This window comes from Ascidia mentula, chromosome 4, assembly GCF_947561715.1.
Source record: "Ascidia mentula chromosome 4, kaAscMent1.1, whole genome shotgun sequence".
In the NCBI taxonomy this organism is placed as follows: domain Eukaryota; kingdom Metazoa; phylum Chordata; class Ascidiacea; order Phlebobranchia; family Ascidiidae; genus Ascidia; species Ascidia mentula.
The window spans coordinates 18,135,343-18,152,943 of record NC_138569.1 but is presented as its reverse complement, the minus strand read 5'-3'; the positions used below and the strand labels follow the sequence as shown (position 1 = coordinate 18,152,943).

Genomic DNA, 17,601 nt, shown 5'->3' with positions numbered 1-17,601 from the left:
ATAGCTACGAAAAAAGGAAAAAAAGGGCAACCACGTGATAAAGCTGCTTCAAAAGTCGGAGAAATTTTTGAAACGTTTTAAACGCGACAAAGCGCTGATGCTGGTTGTGCAATCCACAATCGTAGTAAGGTTTTTGTGAAAACTATTTAAAAGTAGTAGTTAACAGACCCCAAATATTGCGGCAACATGGAGGGTTTGCACGTTACCGAGGAACCAGACCAGGATGGTTCGAGAACAAGTGACACAGAAATCGTTCGTAAGTATTTTGCTTTTTAACTTTCCTTTAACCACAGGCGAAATAGCCACTGTATTAATCTTTGTAAGTTCTAGTTTGGATTTCTTTTGTAATATAATAACAGACTGCCAAATTAGTTACGTCAATTTAAACTACATATATTTACTATAGGTGAAGAACCACTCGCACAACCAAGCAAGGACGATTTCAGAAGCATATTTTTAAAAACAGGCAAATATTTTTTGTTTGTGGTTTGAGTTTGAGGCATATTTAGCAATAATTTGAGACACAAAACATGTTTACATCTTCTGCAGATGAAACTTTAAAGTATTTGGAAAACGGCCAATTCGAAGAAGCGTTCGGAATCCTTTACAAAAAAAGTAAACTCACTGAAGAATTACGACACGCCAATTTTCTTCTGAAGTATTGTGAGTGTTTATTGGTCACTGAAAATGATTACGAGCGCCCAAAATACGAATTCAAAGCTACGATGGCACGACTTAATCCTTTGAGGGAAACGGTTTTGTGGTTGGCCAAACAGCTCTTTAAAGCAAACAGGCCTTTCGGTTCAATTATTTTGTATGAAATATTTTATGAAATGTTTTTCATGGAAAGTGACTTAAACGTAAAAGTCGAGATACTTGAAGATTGCGTAAGTGGCCTTAAACGTGCTATAACGTCAATGACAGAAGACGACGAATCCTTTGATATTTTCGTTTGTCGTCACTTACTCCAAAGAATGTATGATATGAGGTCGACATTGTTTGAAATTGAAAATGTTAATCCAAGGTACATATGTGTTAAGTACGCATGGTTAACTCACCACGTTGAAGGATGTGAATCAAATAGTCACAAGTGCATTGAAATAATCATGGAAACCATTCGCTATATGAAAGAAAAGCTAGGAAACAATGCCCTTAGGCATCAAATTTATGGCACACTTTGTCACAACGTGGCTACTAATTATTTAAAACTGGGATTTGATGAACAAGCTATTTTGAATTATAAAGAGGCTCTTAAAAGTTTTAAATTGGCAACTGACTTCCAAGTAGAAAATCACCGACAAATGCACATTATGAAAACTGGTATAGCTTTACGGAGGGCAGAGGGGACTGAAGAGGTGGTTGGGGTTGAATTTGTAGCTGCTCCTCCCGATCGTGTTTTACGTAATCTAACGCGTATGGAAAATGGCCGTCATCCGCCCTGTATAAGCTCTTAAATTTAATTTGTTGTAAATATTGTGTTGAAAATCTGTACTTTATTTTTTGTGAGTTTATGTTGTGTAGAAAAAATTAATTTTGATAAGTCATATAATCTGTGTTTTTGAGCTGTGTGTACAAATTTGCGTAGTTGTGTTTGCAATCTTGTAACTCATATGATAAATAAAAGTAATAGTTCTTATAGTTACCATCACCAGAAGAGGAAAGTTAATAGATCACTGGTTTTTACTCTAGTGAAAAAACAAAAAAGCTTGGACAAGGGCTTCTCAAACTCCAAGCCGTTTCAAAAATACTCAAAAGTACGCCTGTACCTATACAATCAGTTGGTTTAGACTTAACATATAAACGGCGTTGTTAGCTGGGCAGTGGAATTTTTGGCAACCCGAATTGGCTTTGGTTTCGCATAACACTGTGTTATAATTTTTACATTCAGTAAAAATGCGCTTTCTTCGATCAACTGCAACTCTCATTCACTTATTAAACATTACTACGTGAATCGTGTGATATCTAGGTCTCGCCAAACGCTAATAAATCGTCCCATATCCAGTAAACAATATTGCGAATACATCAATTAATATTTTACAAAAAAGAAGTTAAATCCATATTTACTATGATCTCATCGGGCCTTTTACCTGAAACAATCTCACACATTAATCGCTCGATATGTTGAAAAGGTGAAAGTTATCTACAAGATAATTGTTTTAAAAGCTCTTGTTTGAATTGGACATTAATACAAATGAAAAACTATCCTATACCAGTGTTTAGTATTGCAAGCGCAAGAAACATTAGAATATTTCTTTCATTGCTTTGTACATGCAAGAAGTTTGAGTTCGTGTTGTCTTATTCCCTTCTCTATCCAAATATTTTTAGGGCCAGCCTTTTGGATGCCGAGCAGAGAAGCAGGATGCAAACTCGCGTAACATGGGCCTGTCATGTTCAGTGGACCAGTTAGTTAATAACCCGTTCGTAAAGTTGTTGTTGAAAACATTGTTTTGAAAATAGCTGAACGGTGAAACAATTCCCACGTTTGAGCCTAGAGCTCTACTTGGCAAGACAAAAATATCGGGAGCGCAGGTTATCGAGTTTTAACGTCAGGCCCAACAAGGAAACGTTCCTGTCGAGCATAACACGATCCAGCGTTAACAACCACTGTCAGCTAAATATAGAGTAGCATGCGGTGCGCAATGCGTTGTAACCAAGTTAACTACTTGACGGCTAGTTTTGAAAGCCAACCTTGCCCTTCCTCGTAATTATAGATATATTTGTTCAAAAATTGCGTGGAATTAAATTACTTCCAGAAAATCCAATTCGAAATCTTTTCATTCCCACGAAGCAGGTAAAATCGTTTGTCCCCAAAAGACAGACGTGAATCTCATTTTAGGGTTCGTCGTCTGTTATTTGGGAAATTATTGTCCAGGGTTAAACGACCCGCATTTTGTCACCACCTTCGGAAATATAATATTCTAATGAATATTATAAAACCCAGATAAGTAGTGATTTTACGCAGTAACACGGTAAATTAGAACTTTTACAATGTTGAAAATGCCACCGTCTATAAATTTTGACAGGTACAGTTGACAAGGTAAAAAATCCCAATACATGCAGAGGTTCAGAAACAATATATCACGTCATATTTCTCGCCTTCGCAATATTACACAAACCGAGGGCCAGCTTTTGTAATGTCGAGCAAAAAAACAGGATGCAAACTCGTATGATGTGTCTGTCATGTTTAGTGAACCAGTTAGTCAACAACGCATTCCTGAATTTCTGGTTGAAAACATTCTATTGAGAGCAACTAAACGGTGGAAGAGCGCCCCTGAGCTAATAGCTGCGCGGCACGCTATGTTTCAGCGATTAAATGTCAGTTCTAATAATAAACCATTGGTGCTGAGCAAAAAAATGCTGCTTGAATCTAATCTAATTTGCCAACTTGACTAATAGTTTTTAATCAAATATAAATTCAGTCAACCTTGAACTTCCGCTTAACGCGATATGTACGTAAGTATAAAATAACCATGTTGACTTGGTAAATGTTTAATAACCCAGTAAGTCAACAACACTTTAATTTCTAGGTAAAAACATTCCATTGTGAGCAACTAAACGGCGAAAGACCGCCCGCGAGCCAATAGCTGCGCGACACGCCAGGTTTCATCGCTTAAATGTCAATTCTAATAATGAAACATTGGTGCTGAGCAACGCAGGTGCATAATCCAGCGTCAACAACCTATAGAATAACAAATATAATGCCAGAAAGTAAACGATTGTGTTCAGTGGCCATCTGTCTGCAGCTTATACACGATTGTGTTTTACTTGCAATCTAATTTACCAACTTGACGAATAGTTTTTAATCAAATATAAATTCAGTCAACCTTGCACTTCCGATTAACGCAATATGTACGTAAGTATAAAATAAATTCGATCAAATCATATTTCAAAGCTTTTCATACCCATGAATCAAGCTTAAACCTTCACCTGTTCATACAACGTTGTTTGAAATTAATATCGCCAACTATGTTTCCCTTTGTATACGCTTATTGCAATAGCATGTGAACGTGGCCGAAAGTAAACGTGTACGACATGTTTGTACATTTTACGAAAAAAATAGCTATTTAATCATTTTCTAATAACGTTTATTAAATATTTGACCCATATTAGACCTAAAACAAGTTAAGAATGGAATGTATATTATGCTTATTTTGATCCTAACGCATATTTCTATCGTTTAGGCAAAAATATTAGCTGGGCAACTTAACATTTCATTAACATTTATCAATTCACCCTATACACAGGAATTGTAAAGCACACACATCATGTTTACTGTTATGCGCAAAAGGCTTCAACGTAAATGAAATATACATGAAAATGTTAAAATAGCATGGATACCGATAAAACCTCAGTGGTTATCGAGTCAGGCGCTCGTTTAAATAATCTGGCACAATTTTTAATTGTTACAGCGTGGTACAAGATACGTATTTCTATGTTTAAGTTGTTTATTATTTCGATGGCTTCATTGAATGTTGGTCTTATGATCAACAATTTGTGAAAAGCAAATTAGATGCACGATCCTACGTCAACAACCACTTGATCAGAACTTCTTAAACTGGGGGTTGCACCAGGAATATTTTGTGTCGCAAAGAGTTCACAAATTTCACACAAAATACAACATCTAACTTCACGATTTTACAAACAAACACCTGCAGAAACGTAAGTTTGGTCGCATGAAGATTTTCTGTCATAATAAATTTAAATTTTCTTGTCGTGAAAAATTTAAATCAAATGACTTTCAAACATAAGGTTGGAGGAAAACGTTAATCAATTAAGACAGATCGCAACGAAAAAGTTTGTGAAGATCTCCACTAGACCATAGCTAAACGTACAGCGACAGTAGATCAGCGATGCATAGTTTTCTTTTGTAAACTCATGTTCTTAGTCGTTCAAAAGTTTTGAAATACTTTTAATTCAGTCAACCATGTTGCCTTTACTTTTAATTCAGTCATGTTGTTGTAAATTTGATTTAATATTGTGTAAAATTTATTTTGCCGTTTAAAATATATTAAGGTTTGAAAGCTCTAGTTTAAAGTGGACACTTAGGTATTATCTTGTTATGTTGTCATATTTCATTCACCTTCGCTATATTGCATCGACCACATGAGTCGGCCCCTTGGAATTTCAAGCAAAAAAAGCAGGATGCAAACTCATGTAATGTGTCTGTCATGTTCTATGAACCACTTAGTCAACAACACATGCCTGAATTTCTAGTTGAAAACATTCTATTGAGAGCAACTAAACGGTGAAACAACGCTCGTGAGCTAATAGCTGCGCGAACGCCAGGTTCAGCGCTTAAATGTCAATTCTAATAATAAACCATTGGTGCTGAGCAACGCAGGTGCATAATCCAGCGTCAACAACATATAGAATAACAAATATAGTACCAGAAAGCGAACGATTGTGTTTCACTTGTAATCTAATTTGCCAACTTGACAAATAGTTTTTAATCAAATATAAAGTCAACCTTGCACTTCCGATTAATGTGATATGTACGTAAGTATAAAATACATTCGATCAAATCAAATTTCAAAGCTTTTCACACCCATGAATCAAGCTGAAACCTTCACCTGTTCATATACAACGTTGTTTGAAATTAATATCGCCAACTATGTTTCCATTAGTATACGCTCATGGCAATAGCGCGTGAACGTGGCCGAAAGTAAACAAGTACGACATGTTTGTACATTTAACGAGAAAAAAAAATAATAGTTGTTTAATTTTTTTCTAATAACGTTTATTAAATATTTGATTCATATTAGACCTAAAACAGGTCAAGAAGTATATTATGCCTTTTTTGTCCTTATCACATATTTCTATCGTTTTATATCAGCTGGGCAACTTGGCATTTTATTCACATTTATCATTCAAAATTCACCCTACACAGGAATTGTGACACAGACACAAATCATGTTTACTGTCATGCGCAAAAGGCTACAACGTAAATTAGATAAAAACGAAAATTAAAAATGTACTGCTCTTCTGGCATAAACGTATTGTATTTTACGACATAAAGTTGACTTTGATAGAGCCCAAGTCCTGGAAATGGAGCTGGACCACGCCAAGCGGCTATTTCTTGAGTCGTTGCACATCCACAAAAATAGTGGTTGCGTCAATAACAAAGAACAATGTGTATTCTTTCCCGCAGTTTACAATAATTTGTTGTAATTGTTGTTTCTTCTGCAATGTTTGTTGCCTCTGCCTCTAGCACGTGAGTTGACAAGCGGTGTCAACGTTCCCCTTTTTCTTTTTCTTTTGTGCCCCTGCGTGTTTTAGTGTGATTCAATTGTTGCGTCATACCTGATGAAGTCTCGCCGCATGGCAGACGAAACGTCGTAAAATACAATACGTTTATGCCAGAAGAGCAGTACATTTTTAATTGCAATATGCCTGGCAGCAACAGGAATTTCAAAAACGAAAATGTTAAAACAGCATGGATACCAATAAAACCTGACAGGTTATCGAGTCAGGTGCCCATATGATGTTTTTTTTTTCTCACGGAGAATCACGCTCTGACGTAGAATCGCAAATCCATGCAAACAAACATTTCTTGCTCTCGTTTCTTCGACTCAATGTCTCCACCTACCGTTAAAATAATCTGGCACAATTTTATTGCAGTAACAACGTGATACAAGAAACGTATTTCTATGTTTGTGGTGTTTATTATTTCGATTGCTTCATTGACGGTTGGTTTTATAAGGAACAGTTTGTGAAAGTCAAAATAGATGCACCATCCTACGTCAACAACCACTTGATCAGAACTTCTCAAACTGGGGGTTGCACGATGAGTATTTTGGGTAGCAAAGAGTTTACTAATTTTACACAAAATACAACATTTACTCAACGATTTTACAAATATACGCCTACAGAAACGCAAATTGGATCGCAAGAAGATTTAGTGATGCACCGAAACAGCATTTTTTTTATTCGGCCAAAACCGAATATTCGGCAAAAGAGTTGTAATTAATAACGATTTTGGAGTTATTATAATTTGCGTTTGCGCACGGCGCTCGAAACTATACGATTGATGGTAAAATTTACAATCGAGAGTGCAATGTATAGGAAAGTGCTTTATTAACTTCCATTGCAACAGATCGTTGCTGCAACGCAGGCTATACATGCAGTCCGGGGATCCGAGCAACTTACAGGACAAACTATCCTATTTGGAAAGCTCACGCGTTGTCATGCATATCATGTCTCTCCAGTAATACTTCTGATGCGCACTTGAGTTTGAATTTATAACGACGTTTTCGAGTTCTGTTTTTCGTCGAGAAACTGTATTTTGTCTCATTTTTATGTGGTCGCTTATGGTGCGTAAAACTTGCCATGCGGTTGGTTTTAATGGGCGCACTCTGAAACCATGCGAAAATAGCAATACCAAATATAACTATGAGTTGTTTTATGTTTGCAATTCTTCCACGCGGTAGGTTCCGTATGGACATAAACGAAGCTGGTCCAGACGTAAAGATCAACTTACGATTTTTCTGAACACATATTTATTTATGAATAATATTGTTTCTGTATACATGATCAACAAACAACGAATATCCAAATACAAGTGATATGCATATATGTTTAGTATTCATAGGGCAACACCAAATGCAACTGCTAGCAAGTTCACAGGACGTTATATAAATAAGATTTTATGCTTCGTTTCAAATCAAATAAATTCAATCAAACAAATTGAAATAAAGAATGTCCGCATCGTTACAATAAACTACATTAGTTAAATATAGATTACATCGGTATTAGTTTTTGGAAACCGTGATTTCATGTTATTCCATTTTGTCTCTTCTTCACCTGCAAGTACAATGCCGTGGTTTTACACAATGTCTGTGGCATCGATGCCACATTATGATGTTCACCGTCAAATTTTTAGATTTTTACGTTTCAAATTCTCGTTAAAAGCTCAATCTCACCTTTATTGTTTCAGGCAAGTGTCCAGACAATTTTTACAGTTCTTTAGAATATCGCGGTCACTCTGTAGTGGCGAGGAACATGTCGGACAAGTTGTTGCTTTCGCATCTCTGCGGCACTGCCTTTTCTCTCTCGCGGTTCCGGTAGCTACCGTAAAATAAAACAAATTAATCGATAGCGTGAAATTGAAAACACGCCGTTGCAAATGTTAGGACTCAGTAACTTACGGCAATTATCGTTAAGACATTTAGCGCATTCCCTATTAGCAGCTTCCACTGAGTCATGTGCGAACATGAAATTCACACATACTTTGCTCGCAAAGCAAGCATCGTCGCATTTGGCAATAGTCATAAGTTTATCTGCGAATGGAAAAGGTACATGTTATACGATGGGAATTTGAACAAGAAAGCCAAAGCTAGTTGTTTAAATTACTCAACTCCCAAGTTTCTTGCACCCAATTATATTGTAGGCTTTCATAACCAAAGTAAAAAACATATTTGTTTCATCACCAAGTGGCATGTTAAGTCGTTTTGTGTTCCATTTTCAGTTAAATTAATTTAAACAATTCTCGAATGCTTAAAATCATCATGTAAATCAAAATCCGAAGAAAATATAAAATTTGCAAACCATGAACGGTCTTGCATGTTCCGGTGCACATTTTGCAAGTTGCCAATTTATCAAGTGCGTGGTTTGTAATTGATGGACAAGACGAGCAACTTTCAAACGCTTCTTGCACACAAACAGACACATAGTTGTTTGTTACGGAGGTTTTAACCATTTCTGTAAAAACACATCAATGCAAAATTATAAGGAACTATTCTGCTTGCCATTATTTTGGAGCAAGTTCAAGTTTGATCAAAACAATAATTGTTTATTCTTCTTGTGCGTTAATGAAGTTTTTGGCAGGTGATTATCTTATTTGAGTTACACTTTAAAATTTATCCAACGTTACTGCTCTCATAGCAGACTTAGTTTGCTTATACCACATGTTGTTAGCACACAGTTCTGACACTCTGTGGGCTGCTGCTTCAATACTCTTTGTACATCGATAGACCGCGTGCATTCGTGTTTCTTGGTGCAACCATGTGCGCACAATTTGTCAAGACAATTAACTTCGGGAACCGTATAGCTTTTTGGAGTTGCTGTAATGAAAATAAAATGTTACGGAAGGTGTTGAAAGAAACGACAAGCAAGAATATTTTTAACACGCAAGCAATACACATGGCCTAAACATATTTTCGATTCATATAACAAAAACCAAACTTATCCGGTTTTTATCTTACCGTGAGCAACGGCGATGCAGAGTGCTAGAAGAAGAATTGAATTCATGCTAATGTATTTGTTTTCAAATATCTGGTCAAAAAAATAATATTTGCAATTTACAAGCGATAATAAAATAAACATGTAAATAAGTTATTTAGTTATAACACTCACTTTTAGTATCTGTTTCGCTTCTCGCTGTGATTGCAGCTGTACTGTAGCTGTGATCGTCTGTATGCTTAACTTTTATAACCGTAAACTCGTCGGTAATGTTTTTGAACTTCCCCAATTCGAGTGAAAACAGAAGTTGACAATAAATATACCTGTCATATAGCTGATGGTTTTGTGATTTTTTCATTGACAAATTTGGCTTCACGTTTTGGTGGATATAAAATGAATTACCACCTTTCGGATACCTCACTTCCCCTGTCTACACCATAGTTAATCGTAAGTGCGGAATTTATGTGTTCGGACATATTGGCAAAAAAAAACACCAACATCTGATAATTTTGTTAAGGTTTAGTTCAGGTTGTACATTGGAAATAATCCTTACGGTATAATTGAACTTTTGTAGTTGGGGCAAACGGGGTATTCTTAGTCTGTTTGTGGTAGTTGGAACAAGGAAGTTGCGTTTTACCCTGTACAAAAGGCAATTAACTTGCGGTTATTAATAATACACTAACGACAGTCGATACATCAGGTTGCCGAATATTGTGCATTTAAGGATGCTGGAAATTAATTTCAAAATATTAAAAAAACATTTGTTGCTCACAGAAGTTATTAATCCATTATTGTTTTCATAATCCGCTTATTGAGCGTCAACTAATCACATATGTTTAAAAATTAACTGTCGTAAAAGAAGTTATTAATTACACGGAATAGGAAAGCCAAAGCCAATATGGTAATAAATATCAAGCAAAACTTTCGAACACTGCTGTGCTCGTCATCAGCCCTGTGAACTAACTGCGTTAATAGTTTATAACATATAATTTTAAACCGTTGAATATAAAGCCATGTTGTATTGTGAATCAGCAGTAGACGGTTTAACCTTGATCTTAACATATATAGAAATGCGGCTTACATATTTGTCCAATTCCTTTAATTGTTTGGATGCACGTTTGATATCGTGTTTGTTTGCGCAGAGTCACAAAATGTATCTATGTTTAGTAAACATGTTGTTAAGAGGATTATGTGATGTTTGAACCTTTAAAATTCGATCCTCAAAAATATTCCTTCTATCAGGTACTATACTAATGTGATATTTCCAGCATTTCCAGCATTACCTTAATATAATAATGAATTGTTATGATAAACAAACTGTCCTAAAAAATAATGAATAAAATGAATTGTTTCAAAGACAATACATTGGAGTATCTGAAGAATGGTCAATTTGAGGAGGCTCATGGCGTTCGTGTCCAACAAAAGAGTATGTGGGAAGAATTGCGTAACATTCACTATGTACTTAAATATTGTTTCATGGCAACAGAAAATGATTACGAGCAAGCAAAGCAATAATTAAAGGCTACAATTGCTGGTCTAAACCCGAAAAGGGACTTGTTTTATGGTTGACTAATAAATTAGCTAAATTGAAACGTTATTTTGGTTCATTGATTTTCTATGAAATATTTTATGAGTTTGATGAAAACAGCAAACGTTAAACTGGAACACCTTCAAGACTGCGTGAGTGGCATTAAACGTTGTGCAACTGCAATGGTAGAACATGATGATAGTTTAGACATTTTTGTTCGTCGTCACTTACTACAAAAAATGTAGGACATGAAAGGAAGCTTGTTACATTTAGAGGGTGTTAATGCCAACTACAAATGTGTGAAATATGGATGAGTAACTCATCACGTTGAGGTTTGCGAGTCTGACAAACTTAAACGCATTAAAAAGACTTTGGAATCAATTCAATACATGCGAGAGAAACTGGGAAATAATTTCATAAGGCATCAGATCTTTGGATCACTTTGTAATAATGTTGCATCAACGTACCTAAGACTTTACGGAACCAGCCACACGATATTAAATGGAGGCAATAGACTGTTTCAAAGCAGCGCGTAACGGATAGGAAAAACATCTTAAAAAACTGTAAGAGCTTTACGTGAAGCAGAGGGCCAAGAGGATGTAGTTGGTGTTCAATTTCTATCAGAACAAACCAATAATGTGTTGGGCTCTCTTTGCAGCCCGGCAGTGACCAGCCATCTTGCTTAACATCTTTATTTCATTTGTTTCTTTGTCATTGTTATCCTTTCAAGTGAACAATGTTTGTACGTTTAATTCATACAAACCTTATACCATTTTCGGAGAGTCTGATGAATGTTAGTTGCTCATTGTGATCGAAAATGTATTTTTCCTTGTTTATTATTTTGTGTAATATATTGACAAAAGATGTCGACCAAATGCAAGTACAAATATGCATAGAGATGCAACGATATGAGATTTTATCAGTTGAATATTGGATGCAGACAAGATTACTTGCTCTCGAACAATTATTTTCGAAAACACGCATGATTTCCTTGTAAAAAGCAAGTAAATTGGGACATGAATTGGAAGAAACAATAAAACAACTTGGAATTACCAAAACAACATTTCATCAAACCAAAGTGGCAACATTTTGGATGTGCGACAAACGAAGCTACAAAAACTGCCATGAAATCCAGCAAGCGTTGTTTTGTCACTCATTGAGCTTATTGCATATTGCCGAGAAGTAAATAATTTTCAACAAATTTTCTTTCTAAGGGCAATTGTTACTCGGTTTGCCATAGTATGTCCACTGTAGCCGTTGACTTTTGGCGTTTGACGATTCCACTTATAGATCATAGTAAAAATAAAAATTCAAAATATTCAAAATAGGTAACCAGAAAACGCATTCGTATTGCGGAAACCGGAAAATTAAAAAGAAAACTGCATAAAGCGGTTAAGTCTTTGCAGGATTCTCCAGAATATCTGCAGAGAAACCGTATATATTTTCTAAATAGATGAATATTAATATTTCCCAAATCACTAATGCAACCTGTCACATTTCTCGCCTTCGCAATATTACACATACCGAGCAGAAAAACAGGATGCAAACTTGTGTAATGTGCCTGTCATGCTTAGTGAACCAGTAAGTTAAAAACACATTCTTTCAACTGCAGGTGATCAGTGAAACAACGACCGTGAGCTAAAGGCTGCGCGGCGCAAGCGCAAGTGCAAGTTTCCAACGTCAACAACCCAGAATAACTAAAGCTTTCGATAGTGCTTCACTTGTGATCTGGTTTGCTAACATGACGTATTTAAGAAAATAAACTTCAGTCAACCTTGCACTTCTGATTATTCCGATATGTGTGCGAAATTTGATCAAATCAAATTTCAAAGCTTTTCATTCATAAGGATCAAGCTAAAACCTTCCCCTGTTTATACAACGTTGTTTTAAATTATTGTCGCCAAATATGTTTTTCCTTTGAGGTTGTTCGTTGCATTAACATGACCATAGGCAAACGAATACGGTTTGTTTAAAGGCAAAGCTAAGATGCTGTTAATCATTTTTTTGGTAAACGTTTCGAACCTATACTTGGTTCATCATCAGTACTACTACAGCTGGTTGCAGAAATGCGTCGAGTTAATTAAGGACTGAAAGGCAGAAGGAAAACGACAGCAACAACAACGAGCAACAAGCCAGAGGGGCGTAGCGTGACTGCAGCGTCGATAGCACAGAGTGACGTCATCATTTGCAGAGAGTCGAGCTGCAGTGCAGACCTCTAGATGTTGAAAAGGTATAATGGTTTAGAGCTGTCGTCTATGTTTAGTGTTGGGCTGTTTCCCTTCTACCTTTCAGTCCTTTATTAACTCGACGTTTTTCTGCAATCAGCTGTAATAGTACTGATGATGAACCAAGTATAGGTTCGAAACGTTTACTAAAAAATGATTAACAGCATCTTAGCTTTGGCTTTTTTATTCAAAGTTATTAACTCCAATTTTGCACCCTTGTTCAAAGGATATAGCAACATTTGCCAAATATTTGATTCAAATTTGTCCTAAAAGTACTGTAAAAAGTGAAGTAGTATTCCGTTATACTTCTTTTGATCCAACCATTTAGGCAGAAATATTAGCTGGGCTACATAATTGTTAATTTAAGCACATTGAGCGTTTACAACCCGATGTACTCTAGAACGTTGCGACACCCACCGATATTCTCTATTTTCAGCTCAATGTCTCCACCTACCGTTCAAATAAAACTGACACAACATTTAATTGTTAGGATGTGATATAGGAGCGTATTATTTCGGTGGTCCATTGAATGTTGGTCCCAAAATAAACACTTAGTACGAGGCAAAACATAGATGCCTATAGGTCTTAAAATAAACATAAATTCAGCCAACCTTGCACTTTTTATTTTATAAGGTCGTTTCCGATTATAGTAGGTATGTAAGTATGTAGTTCCTACATTCCTTTGAGCAAATTAAACTACAAAACGTATGCCCACGAACTAAACAAACCCCCTTCATTTATGCATGTAATACCGTTTGAAATGAAATCTAGAAATGTCCTACGTTTTTTGAAAAATTAATGTAAATTGCACATAAGTTACAATTCTCCATTACGCTGTACCAGTGGGAGCCTTCGTAAATAGACCTACAATACCATGCGACAATTACTGCTCGCTGGATTAAGCGTGCAACATATTTTTATAGCTGCGAGCATAAACCGAGAAATATCCTTAGATTAACACCAACAATGTGTTCTTCCAACACGAATTACAAATAACGAAAAATGTCCGCGGTCAAGTACAGTATGCCACGGATTTGTACATTTAACTCAGAAAAATAAATCAGATTTTACATTTAAATTACCCTATCAGAGACTTCAAATGTATAGGTACGCTTTGTTAATTTTTTTGATTACTTGGATTCAGTTGTGTTTAGAATCCCAAAATCAAAGTCGCCCGCCAACAAGTACCAAGAATCAAGAAGACAATGCGACCAATTGGCAACCATGCAATGGAGCCGGAATTTCCAATTGACTACATGGGTGTCAGGGTTTGCGATTATTTTATTCGAGGCACCAATAGTCCCCACGAATATCGGACGATATCGAAAAATACAACTGTAACAGAAACAAGTCCAGGTACGTGATAAAGAAATGTCGAGCATTAACAATAAAAGGCAATAGAAACAACAAGTACAGGTGTGTAATAAAGAAATATCGAACGTTAACAAGAAATAAACAATAACACAGGGAGTACATGTACGTGGTAAAGAAATGTCAAACATTAACAGGAGATAACAATAACACAACAAGTATACAAGAAAATGGGTATCGGTGATTAAGGGAATTTGCAATGACACAACAAATACGGGTACACAAAAAAAAAGGGTTGACGGGCACTGACACAAGGTGGTCAAATGGCTCTTACATTAAGGTCCACAAGTGGGCGCTGAGGCGAGATTTTGTCCATTTTGCCGGGAGAGTAGTTTTCATGTAGTTACAATTTTCAATATATACAATATACAATACAAAAGAAAAACAGGGAGATGTAATTTTGGGGTGTCATCCGGAATAGGGCGGTAGAGCGCGGTTTTTGCGATTCATTGGTTGGGTATGGCGTTAACAACATCAGCCAAGACTTCCTCGAGAAAAGGGTTGCCTCTGTTCCGTTGGATAGCTAGCTTAAAGTGTACAGAGGTTTTGAAGGATGATACCAAATGCCGGGAAATGTCGTTGATGGGTCGTATGTCGTGTTTAATTCTGTTCCGTGTTTTCCAAATAGTGTGTGTAAGTGAGGTGTTAAGGAATGCTGCTAATGTTTTTGTGTATGGTGTTGTGTTATGAAGTTGTGGGAAGACGATGGTTACGACGGGCTGCCAGGATGTTAATTGACAAGGTTGGATTATTTGGGCCGACGACGAACTTTACCACAATGTCGTCGATCCGTTCTCGTTGCTGGGGTGGTAAGGGGTAAGTTTTAGCAAGGTATGAAATTTGGGGTAAAAGTATAGTTTTTGAGAGGATGCATTTAGAGTCAAAAGTAAGAAAAGGGTTGCTGATAGATCTGGCGCGGGATTGTAAAGAGGTGATTGCTTTGTGCCATGTCGCGGTGATGCCTGATGGTGCGCCTTTTGGGGTATTTAACGGGCTTATCGATTTAGGGTTCCACTTTATATTACACAAGGTTGGGTCGTCAAGGGGAGGTCGAAGGATGGCAATCGCTTCGGTTTTGGTGAGGTTGAGTTTTAAACCGGAAAATTTAGCAAAATTGTCAATGAGGCCGAGGGCGAGGGGAGTGTCGATTTGGTGAGGGAGTGTCGATGAGCCACCACTAGGGTGACGTCATCGGCGTAAGCGATTGCCTTGGGTGTGTTGCGGCATGGCACTGGGGTTGAAGTGATAGCAGGGTTGTTTTGAAGGGCAACGAGAAGCGGATCTAGGGCAATCAGGAAGAGGTTCAGACTAAGGGGGTCACCTTGTCTGATACCTCTCCTGATCGGAAAGTCCGTTGTGGCAAAGCCGTTTACGAAGGCCTACATGGGTGTCAGGGTGTGCCAAAAAAACTGTAGCTTCTCACAATGTTTGAATTAAACGTGTGCAATCCTGAATGCATACAAAAAAATTGGACTCGGATCTCAGCCCGCCATTTGAGCCGAGCCGTGGTTTGGATTATAAGAAATAGAAAACATTTCCCGTAGACAGATTTATATTTTAAACTCACTTCAGGTTTTACACGCGGTGGCGCTGTTGTACTTTTCGGAACCTGATTGTTTATAGTAGCGAACATATACCCGTAGTAGCAAACATACTTGCAAGTAAACTTAAAAAACGTAATTCAAGAGCTAGTTTTCCATAGGCTATCAAAAGCTTGTCTGCAAGTAAAACACAATGCATCTTGAGTTTTCTGGTATTTCCTTTGTAAGTAGTCATCAGAAGGGTGAAATGCAATGCTGGCGGATTGTATTGGATTGTTCTTTTATTCCAGTCTTGGAATGCGAAACGCATTCTGGCTTATTTTATCATTTTAATATACTTTCACAATGTAGCGTTTTTGTGAATAGGTTTTCCACACTACTAGCAAAACTTAATTCAGGTAAGATATTTGTGGCATGCGATATTTAGAAACAGGGTTTGTGAAAATATTTGAAATTATTTCCTTTGAAACGAAGTAGAGAAAACTAAAAACGTCCACTTCGCATTCCGCCCTCCTTTATGAGCTGCACAAACCGTAATAAAATCTTTGATTATATTTTACGAGGGTCAAATATTTACAAAATTGTGTGATATATTTACAAACAATTTTCACGACAAGGACAAAATTCATGAGAAAGTATTGTATCAAAAACAAGATGACGAAATTTTACAAAATGCATGAGCAAAACCCGAAATCACCAAAATTTTAAAAAAACTTCCATTGTTTCAACTGCTATCACATTAATGAAAATTACGTATAACTACACAATAAAGTCTGTGACGCAATTTTAACTATGCCTTTACTGGCAAATCAGGGAAAAGTTAGGCTAATTGGTCTTGATAGTAAACTTGGTTACCAAGCAAATAGGCACTTTTTTGCAACCATGCAGTAAGTTATTTATCAGTGCTCTCATTATTATGCTAACTCCAATCCACAGCCACGGGAAACCGTAAGCATCTTGAATTTGAGTAATTTCAATAAAACAACTTACTGTTTCTAAGCATTTTGTGTTACCACGCCTAGCTGTAGAAAATCTTAATTATCTGTGTTCGACGGACGTTCCGGTTTGCGTTTTTTTTGTAATTTTCCTTGAATAAGTTAATATCACCCAGAAAAAACAACGTTTATTTATTTAAGTTCGGCAGCATATGTTAATTAACTGCATGTGCTCCGCATGATTGTAACATCGTAATCACTAACTTCAGTTCTGGTTTAAACGTGTTACGTAAACCGTCCTGAATAATATGTGTGTTTTATTTAAACGCTAGGTGGAGACATTAAGACGAAAAATAGACAAGGGTTTGTTGCATCAGTAAAAATATAATTTTCTCTGTATGGGTGAAGTTCATTGAGATTAAGGTGACAAGCGTAGGCCTGGTGAGGTTTTTGACTATTTTAGGGATTCTCATGTGGCCGGAACTTTTAAGTGTTTTGTCCTGGTCGTACTCGTTTAATTAGAAAATTGTGAATTGCCTGCGTGAACATCGTTGAGAGTTTTTACTGTAATAGGGCTTCAGTATGCTTGTAACAGCTCTATCGAACCTATGTTTAGATTGCCACGAATTTTGTTATGTTATTCAATCGTAACGCCTTCAAATTTCTTTCCATTATACACCAGACTGCCATTTCATTATGCAGGTTTGTGATCGGAAGTTTTTGCCCTGTTGAACAGCCCCAAACAAAGAAAAGACTGCGCTGTGCTCGCAGCTACGGTCGATCGGGCACCTCGATTTTTGAGAATGCACGTGGAGGTCGGAATT

The 17,601-nt window shown here is 36.7% G+C and overlaps 2 protein-coding genes across 2 annotated transcripts; one reads left to right on the top strand and one right to left on the bottom strand.

Annotated features, from left to right (window-relative positions):
- Positions 1 to 93: 93 nt before the first annotated feature.
- On the top strand, positions 94 to 1,636 carry LOC145899095 (uncharacterized). Its single transcript, XM_082987811.1, has 3 exons — positions 94 to 256; positions 407 to 466; positions 550 to 1,636. The coding sequence occupies exons 1-3, from the start codon at positions 187 to 189 to the stop codon at positions 1,452 to 1,454; spliced, it is 1,035 nt and encodes a 344-aa protein (XP_082843937.1). The 5' UTR covers positions 94 to 186; the 3' UTR covers positions 1,455 to 1,636.
- A 5,916-nt stretch (positions 1,637 to 7,552) lies between these two features.
- Positions 7,553 to 9,409, bottom strand: LOC145899391 (uncharacterized). The gene is made up of 7 exons (XM_082988146.1): positions 9,352 to 9,409; positions 9,201 to 9,270; positions 8,901 to 9,059; positions 8,545 to 8,697; positions 8,145 to 8,276; positions 7,920 to 8,064; positions 7,553 to 7,800 (listed from the first exon to the last, which is right to left on the bottom strand). Exons 2-6 carry the CDS (start codon positions 9,244 to 9,246, stop codon positions 7,922 to 7,924), a joined length of 633 nt encoding a protein of 210 aa, XP_082844272.1. The 5' UTR covers positions 9,247 to 9,270; positions 9,352 to 9,409; the 3' UTR covers positions 7,553 to 7,800; positions 7,920 to 7,921.
- Positions 9,410 to 17,601: the final 8,192 nt, after the last annotated feature.

Bases quoted from the DNA above. Each gene is read 5' to 3' on its own strand.
- LOC145899095 (XM_082987811.1), top strand. From the start codon at position 187: ATGGAGGGTTTGCACGTTACCGAGGAACCAGACCAGGATGGTTCGAGA. The intron at 257-406 runs GTAAGTATTTTG...TATTTACTATAG, and splicing joins AAGTGACACAGAAATCGTTC to GTGAAGAACCACTCGCACAA. The intron at 467-549 runs GCAAATATTTTT...CATCTTCTGCAG, and splicing joins AAGCATATTTTTAAAAACAG to ATGAAACTTTAAAGTATTTG.
- LOC145899391 (XM_082988146.1), bottom strand. From the start codon at position 9,246: ATGAATTCAATTCTTCTTCTAGCACTCTGCATCGCCGTTGCTCACG. The intron at 9,060-9,200 runs GTAAGATAAAAA...TTTTCATTACAG, and splicing joins CTGCATCGCCGTTGCTCACG to CAACTCCAAAAAGCTATACG. The intron at 8,698-8,900 runs GTATAAGCAAAC...GTGTTTTTACAG, and splicing joins CTGTGTGCTAACAACATGTG to AAATGGTTAAAACCTCCGTA.